General features: G+C 36.7%; 3 protein-coding genes across 6 annotated transcripts; all 3 read left to right on the top strand.

Moving 5' to 3' along the window:
• The first annotated feature begins 237 nt into the window (after positions 1-237).
• LOC145609170 (uncharacterized) lies at positions 238-4,450 on the top strand. 2 transcript variants are annotated; one of them, XM_081664717.1, is made up of 12 exons: positions 238-384; positions 467-541; positions 945-1,040; positions 1,127-1,202; positions 1,284-1,382; positions 1,496-1,578; positions 1,679-1,786; positions 1,921-2,058; positions 2,777-2,882; positions 3,200-3,411; positions 3,756-3,869; positions 3,952-4,450. In XM_081664717.1, exons 1-11 carry the CDS (start codon positions 322-324, stop codon positions 3,822-3,824), a joined length of 1,125 nt encoding a protein of 374 aa, XP_081520843.1. In that variant the 5' UTR covers positions 238-321; the 3' UTR covers positions 3,825-3,869; positions 3,952-4,450. The 2 variants fall into 2 exon arrangements, with proteins under 2 accessions (XP_081520843.1, XP_081520844.1); XM_081664718.1 differs by having other exon boundaries at positions 3,955-4,450.
• Positions 4,451-7,167: 2,717 nt separating this feature from the next.
• Positions 7,168-15,329, top strand: LOC145607754 (26S proteasome non-ATPase regulatory subunit 1 homolog A-like). The gene is made up of 13 exons (XM_081663344.1): positions 7,168-7,627; positions 7,738-7,801; positions 8,060-8,165; positions 8,612-8,723; positions 8,807-8,975; positions 11,492-11,961; positions 12,098-12,233; positions 12,328-12,576; positions 12,672-12,892; positions 12,971-13,229; positions 13,915-14,147; positions 14,224-14,731; positions 14,817-15,329. The coding sequence occupies exons 1-13, from the start codon at positions 7,485-7,487 to the stop codon at positions 15,144-15,146; spliced, it is 3,000 nt and encodes a 999-aa protein (XP_081519470.1). The 5' UTR covers positions 7,168-7,484; the 3' UTR covers positions 15,147-15,329.
• Positions 15,330-17,471: 2,142 nt separating this feature from the next.
• Positions 17,472-19,979, top strand: LOC145608270 (transcription factor FAMA-like). Of its 3 annotated transcripts, XM_081663883.1 has the most exons (5): positions 17,472-17,895; positions 18,055-18,177; positions 18,250-18,975; positions 19,076-19,600; positions 19,730-19,979. In XM_081663883.1, exons 1-5 carry the CDS (start codon positions 17,869-17,871, stop codon positions 19,820-19,822), a joined length of 1,494 nt encoding a protein of 497 aa, XP_081520009.1. In that variant the 5' UTR covers positions 17,472-17,868; the 3' UTR covers positions 19,823-19,979. The 3 variants fall into 3 exon arrangements, with proteins under 3 accessions (XP_081520009.1, XP_081520008.1, XP_081520006.1); XM_081663882.1 differs by having other exon boundaries at positions 18,055-18,975; XM_081663880.1 differs by lacking the exon at positions 17,472-17,895 and having other exon boundaries at positions 18,013-18,975.
• Positions 19,980-20,199: the final 220 nt, after the last annotated feature.

Raw genomic sequence — 20,199 nt, forward strand, 5'->3', positions numbered from 1 at the left:
AACTGAAATTAAGTAAATATGAACAAGCCCTTATTAATTCAAAAAAAAAAAATCAAGTTATAAATGAAATATATTCAATATGGGTATATCTTTTTTAAAACGCTCAAAATAGTATATAGACTAACATTATGAAACGGGGGGAGTAGTAAATAAAAAAAAAAATAAAAAAAAAAAAAGGAAATCGGCATTCCTCCTTGTAGAGTTGTGGGTGTTGGCATAAATTGATAGGGTCAGAATCTCAGAGACAAAGAAAGAAGATACCAAAGAGTTTAGAGGTGAAGTTGAACCCCAGATCGATCGCATCATCCTTATTCCCAAATCATGGATCCCCGTTGCCCTTGCCTGCTGCTCTTAATCTTTTCTATACTCTGTCTTCAATCCATGGTTTCATCCTTTATCTCTTCTTCTCAATTTCATTATGTTTTTTTTTGCAATTCAGATTTTGATTGCTTGTGTTATTGTGCAGGCTGATGATGCTTCCTCTCTGCTTTTTATCGATAGCCCTTCGCATCGTTATCTTCATTCTCATCATACTGCTCAGGTATATTCATTCTCTCTCTCTTTTTTTCAAAGGTATATTCATCATTATTAGTCTATATGATTTCTTTTATTTGATCATCAACTCGTTATAAAATAATGGGATTTCGCGTAATATTCTGTTCGCCCCTAATTTATACATACCATTACCAATCGATGACACACCCAAAGTCCATGAATTTTAGTTATCACCCTACAAAGTTGATATTAGTAATCGTTTAAGCTAACAATCGTGATTTACTTAACCTGAACTTGGGATCACAGTATATTTAGGGTTTGAGATTTTGGGTATAATTGACTTTCTTTTTGTTGGATTGCCTTCTTCTTTCCCATCATAAATCTTCCTGTTTTGGTATAAGGTTTTTATCATTTGTTTCTGATTTTAAGACTATGTTGCGCCTTCTCAGACTAATCCAATGTCAGCCACGGAAGTTGGTGCTGCAGTGTCAGTCTTGCTTGGTCTGGCACCACCACCTATGCTTTCAACTGCTAGTTCATCTAAGGTTTGCAGTCCGATGCTTTTGATTCAGATCCGTATTTCATTGGGTTAATTACTTTCTGAATTCTGACTATGCTTGTTATTTTGCAGTTGAATGGTCTCCTGTTGCCTAATCCCTTTGATAGGCCACGTCATGTTTTTATGCTTGAAATTGGGCTTGCTCAAGGTTCTTACACCCTTTCTTTGCCTTCATGATTCACTTTCTTTCTTATGGCATAACTAACTTTGTTAATTTATATTTACATAGACTCTCAAGAAGTGGTTTATCCGAACAATGCTCTGTTTAGCAGTGCCATCAGGACCCAGGTGGTTAGGAATGTTGCTAGTGTTGAAGTTGAACTTCCAGGTATTGCTGTCTGCAACTTGCTTCTTCTATGCACACTTACAACATCTTAATTTCTATTCTGCATTTAATGAGCTCTTTGGAACTTTTTTATTTTTCTCTACAACTTTTTGCAGATAGAGGAGTTGCTTTTTTCTCATTGGATGGACCAGATTATGATTCTTACGCAGCTATAACTGACAAAGAACTAAGTGATTTTGTTAGTATTGACTTGTATAATACATGCTTTCAGTCAGTGGGGAGTCTTTCCACTTATTTAATAATTATTCGTGCATGTTATTGTCTGTTTGTGATTTCAGGCATTTAGTTTTGGTGGCTCCTATGTGTCAGATAAATTGGAACCCCTAAATGGAGAATTGATCCTAAACTTGCCTAGTGGGTTTAAAATGAGTCTTCAAATGTCAAAGGTCATCTCCCATGATCTCTAATCTAGTAGCTACTTTGAATTCTTTTGTCCATTGTTCTAATAGAACGTGTGATGAATCATATGTTCAATTATTCAAAAGTGTTAAGTGATTGAGAATTTTAATTTATTTTGCAGCTAGCTGATAGGAAATTTGCCTTTGGTTTGATCTACCTAATTGACAACATTAAGAGGGTTACATCAATGACAAAAGATTTGTCTCAAAGTACTTTGAATTATGCTGAACTAGTGGGAGGATATTTTGAGGGCATTAAGGTAATGCGCCTTTTGTTTCCTCTTTTGCATTTTGCCTTTAATTTTTGACCTGATATGTATTAAACTTTATGCATTGTAAATATTTAGAAATGTGTTAGCCATTAAGGCCCTTTATGAGGGATATCCACCAACACTCCTCCCCCCTCAAATTAATTGTTTTTGTTATTGATCCGAAAGATTGCATCATGTTTCCTTCGTTTCAAATTAGTTGACACGTTTTGACTTTTGGTACTATGTACAAACTCTACTTTGACTAGCTTTTGTGATTTATTAGATAAGAAAAAACATAGTCTGGTGGCTGTTAGATTCCTCTCAATGTGTATTCTATTATCAACTTTTTTTCTAGGTTTTAACCGTTTATAGTTTAATTATTGATAATTAGAGATATTTGCTGAATTTATGTTTTGGCAAACGTGATTAAAAAAAACTTGTCAACTAATTTGGAATAGAGAAAGTAGATATGTATAGAACATGCTTCTTTTTCTTTCATTTTGTAACATTATTGGAATATTTTTTATGTGTATATCATCTCTCTTTTCTTTTCTTGGCGCTGAAGATGGGTGGTTTGATAATTAAGTGGTGAATCTGACTGCTCTGTCCTTTTTTTCTTCATCCTGTTGTTCTTTGAGGTTTTTTTGTGCTGTGCATGAACTTTATCTCATAGTTGCTAAAGCATTTGGCCATTGATTTGTATCCTCTGATTATATTTCTGTTACAGGCTCTGCAAGAAGAGTATGGGTCCAAAGACCTTACACAGCAAGGCATGGATTTGCTGCTCTCAACAGTGTCCAGAGCTATTGACAGTTTACAAGATAGACATGAGGGTATTATTCTTTTGTAATTTCTGAAAAGAAATATTATATGCCTGGAAAGTAGTGGTTTTGCGTCAAAAAAAGCATAGTCCTTAGTTTCACACAACTGCTTGTCTTACTAAGGAGAGGGGGGGGGGGGGGTGGTGGAGGGGTCAGTATGACTCCAAATATATTGACCTACTTCTAAAAGGCTTGATTACCCTGCTTGACTGCTTCCAAAAGCTCAATTGTAAGAGGAAACCTTCAACAGCTGTCTGACTAGGAAATTCAAGATTACAAGTTTATTCTGGCCTTATTTTTTACTGTTGTGTAAATGTGGCTATGAGCAGGTGAAATTGTTGCGGTCATCCTTTTCAGCAAGACACAGTCTTCTCTACCACAAAAGATGGTCGATGTTACGTATGGTTCAAGACCTTCCCTACGACTGCTGGAGGAAGTGAAAACTTCATCCAATATAACTGCTGCTGCAGAAGTCGCACTGGTTAGACTTACACTTGCATGGATCACTGGAGTTGTTCTCCTCATTGCAACCTTAATTGGGGTGAGACTACAATTATGTTGATACATTAAATTTTTATCCATGCTAGTTAATAGCAAAGCTGATGGCACATTTGACTTTCAGGGTCAATAGTCTGGTGTTAGATTCAACAAAATATACTATAGATTGTTTGTTTTACTCTTATATTAGGATAGCACTGATTACTGTGTATCAATAATAATGATCAAAGCTGGTATGGCCACAAAGTCATATATGGTCTGTGATTTTGTGGTGATTAAAGTGATGCAGAGATATACAGAAAATTTGAGGATGAGATATGTGGACTCGTCTGAGTGTGTTGTTATTCTTATTTTCTTGAGATTCATATTGTTTATACTTTCATTCAGGTGTATCTTCTCATCAATATGCCACTTACAAGAGACACGCTCCTGTATTCTAATGTGAAACTTGACTGAAGTTGGCTATTAATTGTATATTTGCCATGCTTGAGGATGTTAAAGGTACCATATTTTGCTTTTATTGCTTAATGACTATGATGTTCAGTCACGGTGGTTAAATATAATCAACTGATGTGATTTTCAGCAGGCCTGTGTCTGGAGGTGTATGTTTAATTTCCTGTAAAGATGAGCAGTTTCTGGCGTAATTGCATAAAAATAATACTATTAGCTTGTGATGCCCGTGAGGAGGAGTTGCTTACATGAAAGGAGTTGTGACTGTGAATAGGGGCATGCATAGCTGGGACATTGCTGTTGTAATGTGAATTTTCAGTACACCAGTTGGTTTTAGCTTTATTTTCTGTTTCAGTCTCAAAGATAACGCAGTACGCTTTGGAAGATTTAATTCGCCTGCATTGGGGATTTTGATGAAATTACCTCTTTAATTTGATAGTTTTTGTCCAATATATATATTATGTTGACTGCCTCAGTGTGGAGTCTGGATAAGATTGAAGAAGACTATTGTACATTGTATTTGTTTACAATCAAGCTTCAATCTCTTATCATATTTATTGTAATTTTTATTCGACAAAAAAAAACATGTTCATGCATGTCTTGGTAAAAAAGTCGTCACTTTTAAGGTCTGTTATGCTCACCTTATTTTCAATCATTTCAGGTATAAAAAGGTCAGATATTCAGGAAAAATAAGTTCTAATAGGGAAATCAGGTGAACACAACCTTACTATAAATTCTCACATGATTTATCTTCATTCCAATTTGAGACCTGAAACCACAAGCAAAGTTAGCAAAGGGATTGGGAGGGCTAGAAACATCACTCCACATAGTCATCTTCCAAAAAAAAATAAAAATAAAAAAAAAACCTTTTATTCTAACATTATTAAAAAAAACCAAATCATGGATTTGACCAGCACTTAACAAATTTCATCAAAGAATGTAAGTGGGGCTTACAATTCTAGGCCTGTACAAAACTATATGAGAATCCTAAAATTCGATCCGCAACCGATCCGAATTTTAGAACATCCGATCCGAGTTTTCATTTCGGAACGGATTTCCAATCCGAAAAATCGGATATCGGATACAATTTCGGATATTGGTTTTTAAATTTTCGAATATCTGATATCCAAAAAATATCGGATATCCGAACCGATATTCAATAATTTAATAGATAAATATTTAAATTAGATATATTTTTTTTAAAAAGAATGAATATTCCTAAAACAAATCAATAATCACACAAACACCCTACTCAATCTCTCACTAAAGTAAAAACCCTAAATTCCTCCCCTTCTCTCTACGCTCACTCTCTCAGGCCGCCACCCCACCTTTCATAGCCACCGGCCGGATAATGGATATCAACCACTACTTCCTCCCCTAAATTCGATTTGCTGTGATTTTGTGGCTGTTTCTTGCTATACGGCTTTGGCGGTTTGGTGATTGGTAGTGCGCCGCTGCAATTGGTGACTATGCGGCAGGTGACTATGCGGTGGCGCTCTATTCAGGCTGCAATTGGTGTTAGTTGGTGCTCGGATTGGGTGGCTGAAGAAATGATTGCAGAAGATTGGAGTTGCGATAGGTGTTGTTGGTTTGCGGGGTACCGTGGCTGCTGTGATGAGGCTGGTGTGGCTTCGCGGATTGTATGGGTGAGCTGGACGGAGACGGAGGTTGACTGGCGGAGTCGGGGGTGTTTATTGTGGTGGTTAGTTTGAAATTAGGCAGGGGTTGTGTATGGTGGAGGAGCAGGGCAGCAGCTTGGTTTTGTTGGTGTTGCGACTAGTGAATGGCAGCAACTAGGTGGATGAGTGTGGCTTGGATATTCGAAGATAGGCATAAATGCATAATCAATTTTGAGTCTTCAATAATATTGGATAATGGATATCCGAAATATCCGATCCGAATGATTTTGCATATCGGCTATCGGATATCCAAAATTTACGGATAGGATTCGAATATCAAATTTATCCGAAAACCCATTTCGGATCGGATATCCGATCCGTGAACAGGCGTACACAATTCCATGCGTTGACAAGCTATTTGTCCAAAAAAAAGAAGATTCGGTAACACTTTTTCTTGATTCGCGTGCTGGAAAATATTTTTTTTTTATATATATTTGAGGGTCATTTTAGTCCTTATGGACCCAAACTGAGCTCAAATATCGGCAAAAAAAAAAAAAAAATATCGTAACAGCCTCGCATTGCATGTCATGAAATATTTTGATTTGCATGTAGTTATGAACTATCCGTGAAAATTACTCGGATAAAGTTTTGGGGTCATTTTGACCCTTGATCTATCCAAATTGAGCTCGAAATTGACATATAATAAGAAAAAAAAAACTCCTTATTTTGTGTGTCAAGAAAAATATCAATTTGTGTCATTTTTTTTGCCGTGAATATTGTTTGCCCAATTTTTTGTGAAAACCAAATCGTATTTCCTTCTTTAATCGGCGATTTTCACAAAAAAATTGTTTTTTGGATTGAGTTTCTGCAAAGAAGAGGAAGGTTAGTTAATATAAACAAGGGTGATGATGTTTTTTTTGGAGGAAAAATAACAAATGGGCCCTATTCGTTGGATTTAGTTTTCGGAAAATGACAAGGGATAGTGCTACGCAAACTTTTAAAATTTAGGGTAGTTTTTTTTGTAAAAATTTTAGCGAGTAGATATTCACAAATTAACCTGTTAAGTGAGTAGTTCATGACAATTTTTTCCTAAAACATTTGTCATTTTTTTGGTGTTCAAATTCATAAGTTTCTATTACGTAGCATACTTTATTATATTTTTTTAAAGGAAGATTAGGTAAGCTTTAAATAAAGTAATATAATTAATTACTTGTAAAAAAATATGTCAATTATGAACTAGATTGTCATGCAAACAATATGGTAAAATTTTTACTTTTTTTACGTAGTATTATAATCGGATTTTGCCAAAGCTATGATACTTTGGGAGAAAGAGTTAATACCAATCTAAAGCTATATCCCAATGTAACGGTTAGAATCAGTGAAATCGATACCGATTCTTAACCGTTAACCGATTTTAACCTTAATCCCGATTCTGATAACTTTGGTTAATACAATCAAGTTCCGTGTTATTTTTTTTAAAAATTTGTTTTAATGTAAGGAGAAGCACCCGATTAAACCTCAACCTTCAAGGTTTTTTTGGTACGGTATTTGCGAGCTAGACATTTTGAGAGTGAGGAGGGTAGGGTAAGGAATCTCCATCCTCATAGTACTTCTAGTGGGGATTAAACCACTAACCAAACTGTTAAATGAACTACCATATTACCTACCCTTTTTCACATGAAAAACAATAAAGACATCGAACCAATTCGAAAAATTCTTGATATCATCATAAACAAGCCACTTATGTGAGAAACCATGAGCCTTGTTGTCAGTAATTAGCTTGATAACCGATGCCGCTAATTGCCGCATCACCTTGCAGCCACACTCTATCAACACCCAACCTTCGAACAGCAGCCCACAAGAGGCTCCCCTGCTGATCACCAAGACTCACATAGCTCTGCTAGCCAAATGCGCATCAAAATTCTCCTTGATAACCTTGGATTAGTGAAGTTTGGAATATAGTCGGCTTGTAGAGTATAGTTGGTTTCTTGATTTTCTGCTGTTTGTTTGGTGAATTTGGGGGTTAGGGTTTCTGAATTGAATTTCAATGGCGACCTTGGTGAGTTCGGCAGGAGCAATGCTGGCTATGCTGAGCGAGAACTCAATTGCTCTGAAGCTTCATGCTCTCTCCAATCTCAACGTTTACGCCCAATTCTTGTGGCCAGAGATCTCCACTAGCATTCCTCTCATGTATTTCTCTTACTCCTTTTTTTTCCTTTCATTTTATTAGGGTTCATTCTTTTCGTTTCCGTTTGCTTAACTATTCTACTTGAAATTCTAATTTTTACGTATTATTTCAGAGAAAGTTTGTATGAAGATGAAGAATTCTCTCAGCGACCTCTGGCCGGATTAGTTGTCTCTAAGGTAAATCTTCAATCTTAACATAGTTTATTATGCATCTTCTGATTTTGTTAGTAGGGTATAGATCCATTTATGCTTCTCTATTTTATTCAATCCCCAAATTGGTAGAAGCACAATCATATGTCTATTTCATTCAATCCGAAACAAAATGATATGTTTATGCTGTCTATTTTCTGGTTGTGTTCCGGTGAAATTTAGATTTTACAAACAACAAGTATTATTTTTAAATAAAAACTTTTTAAATGTTTGCTCTCTTTGCAGGTTTTCTATTTTTTGGGTGAACTGAATGATTCTTTGGCATATGCACTGGGAGCTGGGCCATTATTTGATGTTTCTGAGGATTCTGATTATGTTAGGACCCTTCTCGGTAATTATGCTTCTCTTATACTCCCTCCGTTCCCTTTTGATAGTCCCTTATAGGCAAATTTTAGTCCCACAATGTTCACCCTATTTGGTTTTTCCAACAACCATTAATGTTAATTTTTTACTAAAATTCCTTCCAATTTGCAACAATATTTGTGCAAATTTAAATTTCCCATGTAAATTTTGTTTTCCCATGTACTTTTATTATTTTCTCTCTCTACTTTTGTGCATATTCAATGTCAATTTACTTTTTCAATGTACTTAAACTATTCTTATTTGTGTTTATTAATTCCCGTGAAAAATGCCCATAAGAGACTATCAAAAAGGGACGGAGGGAGTATGTAGTAATGATTCTTGGTGACTAATGGCTATCATTAGTAAATCATAAAATGTTGTTGGATATTGCTGGAACTTGACTAGCCCTTGATTAAAGCTAATTCATTCTTTCAGACAAAGCCATTGATGAGTATGCTAGTCTTAGAAATAAAGCAGCAGAGTCAAAGGAAGAAGCTGTCAACATCGATCCCAGGCTAGAGGCAATCGTGGAGAGAATGTTGGAGAAGTATGAATTTTACTTTTTGTGCATATTACACTCTATGCCTCAATGGCATGCTGTTTCTAATTAAATGCACATTTTTATATTAGGTGCATTTTAGATGGAAGGTATCAGCAAGCTATGGGAATGGCAATTGAGTGCCGAAGATTAGATAAACTCGAGGAGGCAATAATGAGGAGTGATAATGCTCCTGGAAGTCTGTCATACTGCATTAATGTTTCCCATTCCTATGTTAGTCGTAGAGGATATCGGCAGGAGGTGAGAAATTTTTCATGCTTGTCATACCAAAACTTGGACTTTAGCATATTAGATTGTGCTTTATGAACGTGTTATTGTTTTTCATTATATGCTCTGCATGAAATGGTGATTGGGATTGTCATAATGGGGCCAGTTAAAACATCTTTCTTGCTCCATACTTCCATAGTCTGTTGCACCTTGCCTGCCTGTTTAATGGTTTGGAAATTCTGGCTATTGAGAAGACTAGAGAAACAACTAGTTTTACAGAATCATGGCGCAAACTGTAGTGATTTCCATCTGTAAAGGGCTGTTTAATCTTATGTTGTCTGGATTATAAATAATTAGAATTGTTGCCATGGGTCATAATCATTACATTGGGAAATAGCTTTAGATGAATGACGTATTGCAGAGTGCATTTCTTTTTAATCACAATTTTTCGTCTTTAAACGTATTAGGTAGACATATAGTAAGACATATAGTTTGAATGTGCGTGTGTTTTTCTGTAATACAGTGCGACACTGCCACATATAAACACATTCTTGATCACCACTGCCCCTGTTCCTTTTGGGAATGAGCTGGGGTGGGGAAGTGAACGCTCATTTTATTTTAGTATAATTGTTTCTTGTAGAATAGATGATTGTACATTATTAATTTTTTATTGAGCATGTCAATTTAGTTCTCAGCCCATGCTCTTGTGCCTAAGGTTATGGTCATGCTTTTGTTTTAACTTTTGAAGTGTTCATTCTCCCTAGCTCCTTCCCCTGCCATTCTGCTGTCCATTTCGACCCCCCGCACCACACACACATCACTTGAATAGGTTTATCTTAATTAATCCAATATAAGAGCTTTCCAAGTTTTCAGTACAAAACACCACCAAAGAAAATGACAACTTTGAATCACCTTCTCTTTTGCATTGCCTCTAAAAATTACCATCTGTCAGATCTTTTAACCCAAAAAAATCCAGGGGATGAAGAAATCTGTCATTTTCCGTGCTTTAAAATCCACACAAAAAGCACAAATGTTACCATTGCATGCATACCTAATGTGGCAAGTATGTTTCTTGTTCTAGCATATCGGTCTTATTGTTATTCACCAGGTTTGTATAATGATAAAAATAATTGCAGAAAATATTTTCTCTCTCCGTTTCAATTTGATAGTCCCGTATTAATTTTTTATATTCAAACTTGTAAAACTTTGACCAAAAATTTACATTAATATATACAAAAAATATAGTCATGTGATGTATTATTAGATTTGTCTCAATGTGTAGTTTCATAATCTCAAATTTTTTATAATTATTGTTTATATATAATTAAAGATAATGATGGTCAAAGGAGCATCTTAAATACTCCCTCCGTTTCGTATTAATCACAACGCTAGGTGTTGCACAAACTTTAAGGAAAATTATAGTGTGTGGACCAAAAGTGAATTTTATATTATAAAGTATTGTTAGTGGGGATATATTTAATTGTTAGTGGGAGAGAGTATAAGTGGAGTTGGTAGGAGAGAGAAATAATAAAATAGTAATGGACCCTTACCAATTAAGGTAGTGTTGCAATTATTATGAAACGGATGTAAAAGAAAAGTGTTGCGATTATTTCGAAACGAAGGGAGTATCGTGCAAAGTCAAAATAGGACTAACATTATGAAACGGAGGGAGTACTTTTTGTAACTTGACATGTGTCAATGGGCATACATAGGCAAACTGATATTAGAATATAAGTAGGACTATTAACAGCATTTAGTAATTGTATTATTAAATGTATGTATGATGACTAGAGTTAGAATCTAAAAAATACTCTCTTTGTCCACATACAATCTTCTTGTTACTTATAATAGAAAATTTTCCTATTCAACCCACCCTACTAAATTCCTTAATATGCATGCCAAAGCCTAATTGGAAGATTTTTCATGAACGGAGACACAAATGAACCACAGTTTTTCGAATTAGAATTCTCATGCTTCGTGATTATTAAATATATTATGCATTTTTTCCTTTTACTATTATATTGTGAAATTTGAGCCTGCATGGTTTTGCATTTACAACAGAGTTACAATGTTAGTCGTGGAATTACATTCTTCAGATATAGCTTCCTTTGCTAGGGTTGTTTTTTTAAAATAGAATATAAACATCTGCAGTGTTATTCCATGTTGTTGATTAGTATCTTATTTCCTTAGGTTACCTGTTTTTGCATACGTCTCTTCTATATTAAAGTTAGTCTAATGGGTATTGTGTGCTAAATTTTTCTGTGGCATCCTGCATCTTTAATATTTTCACGGTTGGCATGCGATTGAATACCCATTTTTAAATTTAAATTTACTAGCAATGTTTTCGAGGTTGGCATACGATTGGATACCTATTTTGTCTTTGTTAAATTTCATGATTAGCATCCTCTTCCAGACACTAGAAAATATTGCTTGCGGATATTGATATCAGGAAATACCGCAGGTTGGGGGAAAAAAGTGTGGGGGGGGGGGGGGGGGGGGGACCACATTTGTCTTATACTTGTATATATTAACCTGTTTTGCCTTTTCAGGTGCTTCGTCTGCTTGTTAGAGTGTATCAGAAGTTGCCATCGCCAGATTATTTGAGCATTTGTCAGTGTCTTATGTTTTTGGATCAACCAGAAGTTGTTGCCGGCATTCTGGAAAAACTTCTCCGTGCAGAGAATTTGGAAGATACTTTGCTTTCATTTCAAATAGCTTTTGATCTTGTCGAAAATGAGCATCAGGCGTTTCTTTTAAACGTGAGGGATCGTCTTTCAAGGCCAAAAGTTTCTTCTCCAGAGGTGCCCATATCCAGGGAACCAGAGCCCTCTCAGACTGAAAATACAATTGCTTATGAGGATGTGCAAATGGATGAAGGGACTCGCGTCTCAGAAACAGTTGTGGGTGAAATGGATCCTACTGAAGCTAGATATGCTGAAAGATTGACCAAAATTAAAGGGATACTGTCTGGAGAGACTTCCATCCAGCTGACTCTGCAGTTTCTATATAGTCACAACAAGTGCGACATTGCAATTTCTATACTGTTCAACAAATTTATGTATTTTCTTACTCAAGTTCTGCTTTAAATCTCTCTCTCTCTCTCTCTCTCTCTTTTTTTTTTTTTTTTTTTTTTTTTTTTTTTTTTTGGGATTTAGGTCGGACCTCCTGATTCTGAAGACCATAAAACAGTCCGTTGAGATGAGAAATAGTGTTTGTCATAGTGCAACCATATATGCGAATGCAATTATGCATGCTGGTACTACAGTGGATACCTTTCTTAGGGAGAATTTGGTAATATTTTCATCTTTACCCAGTAGGCAATGGTAATTAGGAGCAAAAATGGGAAAGTGTTGTACTCTTAACGGTTTTTGACTTTATTTTTCAGGACTGGCTAAGCAGGGCCACAAACTGGGCCAAGTTCAGTGCAACTGCTGGATTGGGTGTTATTCACAGAGGCCACTTGCAACAGGGCCGGTCACTAATGGCACCTTACTTGCCACAGGGTGGGGCTGGAGGCGGTGGCAGTCCATACTCTGAAGGTGGAGCACTGTATGCTCTTGGTTTGATCCATGCGAACCATGGGGAGGGTATCAAACAATTCCTTCGTGATAGCCTACGCAGTACTAATGTTGAGGTGTGGTGTTTTATTCGATAAAAGTGTAATTGTCTTTCAGTTTAGTATAGTTTGATTAAATACACTACATTTGTGTTTAAATCTTGTCATTACAGGTCATACAATATGGTGCCTGCTTAGGGTTAGGATTAGCAGCTCTTGGAACAGCAGATGAAGATATATTTGAGGACATAAAAAATGTGCTCTATACAGATAGCGCTGTTGCTGGTGAAGCTGCTGGCATCAGCATGGGATTGCTTATGGTTGGTACAGCTAGTGAGAAGGCCGGTGAGATGCTTGTTTATGCACATGAAACCCAGCATGAGAAGATAATTAGGTAAAGCTAGATGTGTTATCTGTTGTATTATTTGGTGATCCATCCCTTTTTTCTCATATGATTATGTGGCATTTCCAGGGGATTGGCATTAGGTATAGCTCTTATTGTTTATGGAAGAGAGGAGGAAGCTGACACACTTATTGAGCAAATGACTCAGGACCAAGATCCTATACTACGTTATGGTGGTATGTATGCATTGGCTTTGGCTTACAGTGGAACATCAAATAACAAGGCCATCCGGCAGCTGCTACACTTTGCAGTGTCGGATGTGAGTGATGATGTTAGGCGAACTGCAGTTTTGGCTCTTGGTTTTGTCTTGTATTCTGAACCAGAACAGGTTGGTTTTTACCTTTTCTCTTGATTCTTTGTTTTAGATACGAAAAATTCTGCTTAAAAAAGGTATGACAATAGAGGATAAATACTACTGAGAAGAGCATTGTAAAGACATATATCAAGTCAGTCATGCTGATATTGGGTAACATCCCTATAGGATAGCACCAAAGGGCAGTAAGGTGGACTATTTATACATATCCTAGCCCTCTGTACTCTTATGTCTAAGTGTTCTACATGCAAAACATAAAGAATAACTTAACAAGTTGGTCCTTCCTTTTCTTACTAATCCCGAGAATAACATAATCAATTTGCAAAGCTAAAAACTCCAGGATTAGTAGTATTATTAATACCTTAATCTTATAGAGTCTGCTGTACCCATTTTTATTTTTTATTTTTTATTTTTTTTAATAAATCTAAAACTCTGTTCTTTTTTATCTATTCTAGATCCTTAATAATCAAATGCTGTACATGCTTGACCTAGTGTAAAAAAAAAAAAAAAAAAAAATTTGCTTCAATATTTTTGGTGGTTCATATTAATGAATAGGTAATAAGGTAGTCTTGAATATCTTGGGGTTTGAAGTGTAGTATTATATAAACCTGCAGCATTAAGCAATTTGATGATTTATGGTCTGTACTGGTAGCTGTTATTCTCTGTTAAAATTCACACTTGAGTGGTTTTATCTTGACAGACACCTCGTATTGTGTCCCTGCTGTCTGAGTCCTACAATCCACATGTTCGATATGGTGCAGCCTTGGCAGTTGGCATTTCTTGTGCCGGCACTGGTCTTAGCGAGGCCATATCTTTATTAGAGCCCTTGACATCAGATGTCGTTGATTTTGTCCGGCAAGGTGCCCTGATTGCTATGGCCATGGTTATGGTTCAGATTACTGAGGCTATGGATTCTCGTGTTGGAACATTTAGGTAATAATTGTATCTATCATCTCCCTTTTTGTCCTTTCATAGTTTCATGTCCGTTATCATATAGTATTTTTTTTAGGCGACAATTGGAGAAGATAATTCTTGACAAGCATGAAGATACCATGAGCAAGATGGGAGCTATTTTGGCATCTGGGATTCTTGATGCGGGTGGAAGGAATGTGACAATTAGGCTGCTGTCTAAGTCAAAACATGACAAAATTACTGCGGTGGTTGGTCTGGCTGTTTTTAGCCAGTTTTGGTACTGGTATCCTCTCATTTATTTCATAAGCTTGTCATTCTCCCCTACAGCTTTTGTTGGGTTGAACAATGACTTGAAAGTTCCAAAGTTTGAGTTTTTGTCTCACGCAAAACCCTCCTTGTTTGAGTATCCAAAGCCAACATCTGTACCCACCACTACATCGGCAGTGAAACTTCCCACTGCTGTATTATCAACGTCAGCAAAAGCCAAAGCTAGAGCGAAAAAGGAGACAGAGCTTAAAGAGAAGTCTGTTGGTTCAGAGCCCTCAGCTTCTACATCTGCCACTGGAAAAGGAAAGTCGTCTACAGAGGAGGGAGACTCTATGCTGGTATGTCATTCATGCTCCACACTTCATTAGTGTTTATATGGGTAACTGGATCATCTGACGTGGTTTGTTTCCTTGCAATCGGCAGGTTGATAATCTGCCAGAAAAAAAGGTTGAGCCAGAACCTTCTTTTGAAACCTTAACTAATCCTGCTAGGGTAGTTCCTGCTCAAGAGAAATTCATCAAGTTCTTAGAGGGAAGCAGATATATGCCTGTGAAGTTGGCTGCCTCTGGTTTTGTCCTTCTGAAAGATTTGCGTCCTGAGGAGCCAGAGGTATTGTCTCTTACAGATGCACCTGCTTCTGCAGCAACAAATGCTGCTGCTGGGTCCACTGCACCAGTGCAACAGGGAACTGTGGTTGCCATGGCTGTTGATGAGGAACCTCAACCCCCACAGCCTTTTGAGTACACATCATAATTTCTCTGTTCAAGTGTGACATGGTTCATTTGGCATTGTACCTTGTTATTCTGATGGTGATTGACAATGTATATTGTGCCTTGAGTTTGGTGCGGAAGTTCACGAACTGGGTTGTTATGGATTGGCAGTGTTTTCCCACTGTCAATATTGCTTTTGTGCTTACAATGCTGTCAAAAGATGGGTACAACTCTAAAACCATCCCCCCCCCCCCCCCCCCCCCCCCCCCCCCCCACTTGGATATTCACCCCCACCTAATCCCCACCCAAGACCCCCCTAATCCTCTCAAATACACAATCATAATTAATAGGATTACAATTAAAAAAAATACATTCTTAATATTACACGTTTTTTTTTATAATAAGTGTAATACAAAATATTAGAATTAATATTTTATTTCATATAATTACTTTATAAAATGATACGGAGTATAAAAGTATACTTCCTCCATTCTATTAATACTGCAACAAGGAGGAAATTACGCATCCCAAAGCACATTTTATATGCTACTCGTAAATATCTATAGTTGTGTAAGATTAACAATTATAAAAAGTTGATATCGTAAAAGTATTTTATGAGACGAATCCAACAAGATCCCACATAACTATATTTTGCTTAATGTATAAATCATATTATATAGTCAAACAAGAGTGATGAATAGTGCAAAAAGTCCATTATTGCAATATTAATAGAACGGAGGAAGTATAATTTTGTTTTAAACACATATATATATGAGGGTATGATGTGGGGATGGGGCGGGTGGAGCGGGGCGGGGATGGAGTGGGTACGACTTAAAATCCACCCCCACCCCTTCACCCATGACGGGTAATCGGGTATGGTTTTTATCCCATCCCTGAAGTAAAATGCATTTTAGGGGATTCACTTTCCGTACTTTTCATCGTTTGGGGACTCACCTTTCACTTTTCATCGTTTGGGGATTGGCGATTAATATTAAAAATTTTCCAATAAAGTAATTATTAATTTTTTTTTGTACAGCTAAATAAAAATTATGACACATACCCAACAATCCGTTAATCTTAATCAACTCAAGGTAGCATTTCATCATCAAACCGTGGCTTTATTTCTCTGAATAGCAGAAATTACATAACAACTCAAGCACTAAGGGTATTATTTTCACTTTTTTTTTTTTTTTTGCTCCAACTCGTGTCAATTCGGTATAAAGTTCAAGTAATATATAGACTATATACTAATTTGATAATTTGTTCTCTTAATGCAAGGATATGGCTAACAAAAATATTGGACCTTACAACCATAATCTCAATCAATGATATGAGATGTTACATAATAAATCAAACTTGAGGCTCTGTACAATACTACAATATATGCTATGGGATTTTTTATGTTAATCAAAATATTATTGTGTTAAAAAATTCTCATTACTAACCCAGTTATTATTATCATTTATTTATTTATTATTTTTATTTATTTATTGCAGAAAAATTTAACATTTTGGGGTCATCCAGTTATAATTTTTAACACTTTGGACTCTACAAGGGTTTTCTGCCAATGTATTTTTTTTTAGAGTCAAGGACTATTGATTAATTTTATATTAAGAATTTTATCTCTTTGACAGTTGTAATCAACAAATTTAGGGAGATTTATTTTTTTTTTATCAAGTGACCGAATTTTTGAATTCTAGTGATCGGTAATCCCCAAACGATGAAAAGTGAAAGGTGAGTCCCCAAACGAAAAAAAGTACAAAAGGTGAATCCCAAAAATGCATTTTACTCTCCATCCCTGCCCCAGCACACGTCACACCGAGACCCATCCCCGCCCCACTGGGGCAGGCCACTGACATCCCGTTTGGGTCGACAAGCATTTTCATGCATCTGCCAAGAGGTCTTTATACAAATATTGGTAATGGATTGCGAAGAGGTTTAGAAAACTGGATGTCTAAAAGTATAAGATATATCACGGAAATCATGATTTAGGATGGATGGAGAATTCAAAAAAGGAAATTTTGAAATTTGAAAAGCTAAGTAAGTTTTGATATTACGAGTAATGGAGTTGAATGGAAGAAGATTAATTAGAATCATGAGAAAGCCAAAAGAAAAAAAAGAGCGTTGGTTGGCCTGTGAATGACATTAATTAGAATCATGAAAAGCCAAATCAAGTCATCCAATCCCATATTTAATTGATGGTGGTGCTGTTGGTGTTGCTGCCTCTGCTGCTGGATATTTACTCTGCAAAGGCTCCTGATTAAGTCAAACCCCCACCCCTCTTTTCTTTCTTGACTTGTTTTTGCATGTGACTATATATATCTCTCCAAATTTACATGTATGTATTCATCTACAATACTAAATTGTTTTCATTCATAAATTTAACGAGACATACTGCTCTAAAGTCCTTGTAACTTAGCTTGTATGTCATTTCTTCACCATAATTCACATCCAATATTGCACGTATGCGAGTTACTAAATTGTTGCTAATATAAGGAAAAACCATGAATATCACTCTCATATCCCTTGTAAGATTAGTAGTCGCTGCTAACATTTGGTAGTTTCCCAGTTCCCACAACCGCGCAGGAAGCCCACGTACTATACGCCACCTATGAATACAATTTCATATACAAACATATATTGTCCTCTTGTGACAGAGTTCAACTAAGGCCACTTCCCCTGTTTGATGTTACATCATCGATCTTGTCCCACGTACCCAACAAATTTTAACTGCTAGGTCCTACTTACGACGTGTATAAAGTCTGATGCAGAGAGAAGAGATCAACTACGAGGTACGATCATGATCATTCATAGTTTATTTAAAATTTACATGTACACTTACTTTTGTTGACAAAACCCTTTTTTACCTCTCTCTCTACTCTAGCTAGTAGCTACCCTTTTTTGTTATCATGTTATTTACGGGGTACTCTGTGTCTCCACTAATTGTGCAGGCGGCCACTGAAGCAGGAGGGAGATTTTCTGCCAATGTAGATGACTCTTCCGCTACAAATAATAATTCATTGCTGCCTTATCATCAACCTCACGGGAGCGGATCAGTTATGGTGGATTACATGGTAAGCAATCCTCCTCCCAACCTTATTAACAACGGGATTCCATCAAGAACAGCTTATCATTCGGAACAACAGCAGCAGCAACATCAACAGCAACAACCACTTCTGCTGGATCAGCCCAACATTAACATGGATAGGGCACTGAGCTTTGCAGATGTTATGCAGTTTGCAGATTTTGGGCCAAAGTTGGCACTTAACCATCCTAGGCAGCATCATGATATTCAGGAGAATAGCAACGCGGATCAAGAGGACGACCACACCATCACTGGGATAGACCCTGTTTATTTCCTCAAGTTTCCTGTACTTAGTAACTCACATATGGTCCCAGGTCATAATAATACAAGCAGTATTCACGATGATAGCAATACTCCAACCAATAACAGTATTAATGATAGAGATGGAGGTTTTGGTGATCCTTTAGAGGATTTCAGAGATAGAGAATATGGCGAAGATGCTGCTGCTGCTACTGCTGGTGTTTTGTCAACATCTACTAACAATCTCAGTAACCCGGTGCAGCTTGAGTTTCTCGGTAATGCTACTAATGATGATAATAATCTTATGGGGTTAAGTACTGGTGAGAGAATTGGAGCCGAAGGAGGAGCAGCAGCAGGAACAATGGGGCATAATAATAAAAGCAGCAGCAGCAGCAGCAAGAGGAAAAGGCCTCGTAGTATCAAGACAAATGAGGAAGTGGAAAGTCAAAGGATGACTCATATTGCCGTTGAAAGAAACCGGAGAAAGCAAATGAACGAGCACCTTCGCGTTTTGAGATCTCTTATGCCGAGCTCCTATGTCCAAAGGGTATGTAACTATACCTTTCTTTTTTATTAGGATAAAATTGATTGATTAATTTTTTTACATTGTAGCATGTAAATTGGTACTTATGAAGATGGTAATGTAGGGAGACCAAGCATCGATAATAGGAGGAGCAATAGAGTTTGTGAGAGAACTGGAGCAACTACTACAGTGTCTGGAGTCCCAGAAGAGGAGGAGACTGTATGGAGATCAACCGCGGGCCATGGGAGACTCTTCTACCTCATCATCATCAACAGCACTAGGACTAGTTCAGCAAACGCCACAAGTACAACCACCTCTGGCTTTTCCTCCACCAATGGGTACTCAGTACCATCATCAGGATGATGATCAACTCAGGCTTTTGGATCATCAGTTGGACCCTATGGCTATGCCTACGCCTACGCCTACGCCTGCAGGATTGCTCCGCGAAGAGACTGCTGAGAGCAAGTCTTGCTTTGCAGACGTAGAAGTGAAGGTCTTAGGTTTTGATGCTTTAATTAAGATACTCTCTCGCAGACGGCATGGCCAACTCATCAAGGCCATTGCTGCCCTTGAGGATCTGCACTTCACTATTCTCCACACCAACATCACGACCATTGAGCAGACTGTTCTTTATTCTTTCAATGTTAAGGTAAATTGCTTGCCTTACTCGCTCGATCCATTCTAATAGAATAACTGCCTGATTCAGATACTCCATTGTAGACTATATAGAGTACATGTAATCCAGCAAAATAATACTACTTAATACCGATTTTTGTAGGTTGCTAATGAAGCACGGTTCACTGCAGAGGATATTGCTGCTTCTGTCCAGCAAATTTTTACTTTTATTCATGCCAATACCAATATCATTTAAGGTTATTTCCTCAGATAAAAAGTTATTAACTTATTATGTTGTACGTTAATTTAAAATTTTATAATACCTTGGAACAAAAAGTTACAGACATGTACAATCAGTAAGGTCACTCTATAAATGTGTATAATATGACTCTTATAACAAAGTCGTATTATATGCTACTAATATTTCGTTATTGTTATTTTGATGTTTTTAAAGTAAGCAACTAAGCACATAACTAGCGAATAGAGCCATTGACAATGTGTGACTCAAAAAAATTTGGAATTGGAGCAAATCCAAAAAGAAATGTCAAATCCTTATAAACACATGTACATTGGACAAAATTGAAATGGGCAGCTATTAATTACAGATACGATTATACAAGAAAGAGAAGGGAG

The sequence above is a fragment of the Chenopodium album genome, chromosome 23 (assembly GCF_948465745.1).
Source record: "Chenopodium album chromosome 23, dcCheAlbu1.1, whole genome shotgun sequence".
In the NCBI taxonomy this organism is placed as follows: domain Eukaryota; kingdom Viridiplantae; phylum Streptophyta; class Magnoliopsida; order Caryophyllales; family Amaranthaceae; genus Chenopodium; species Chenopodium album.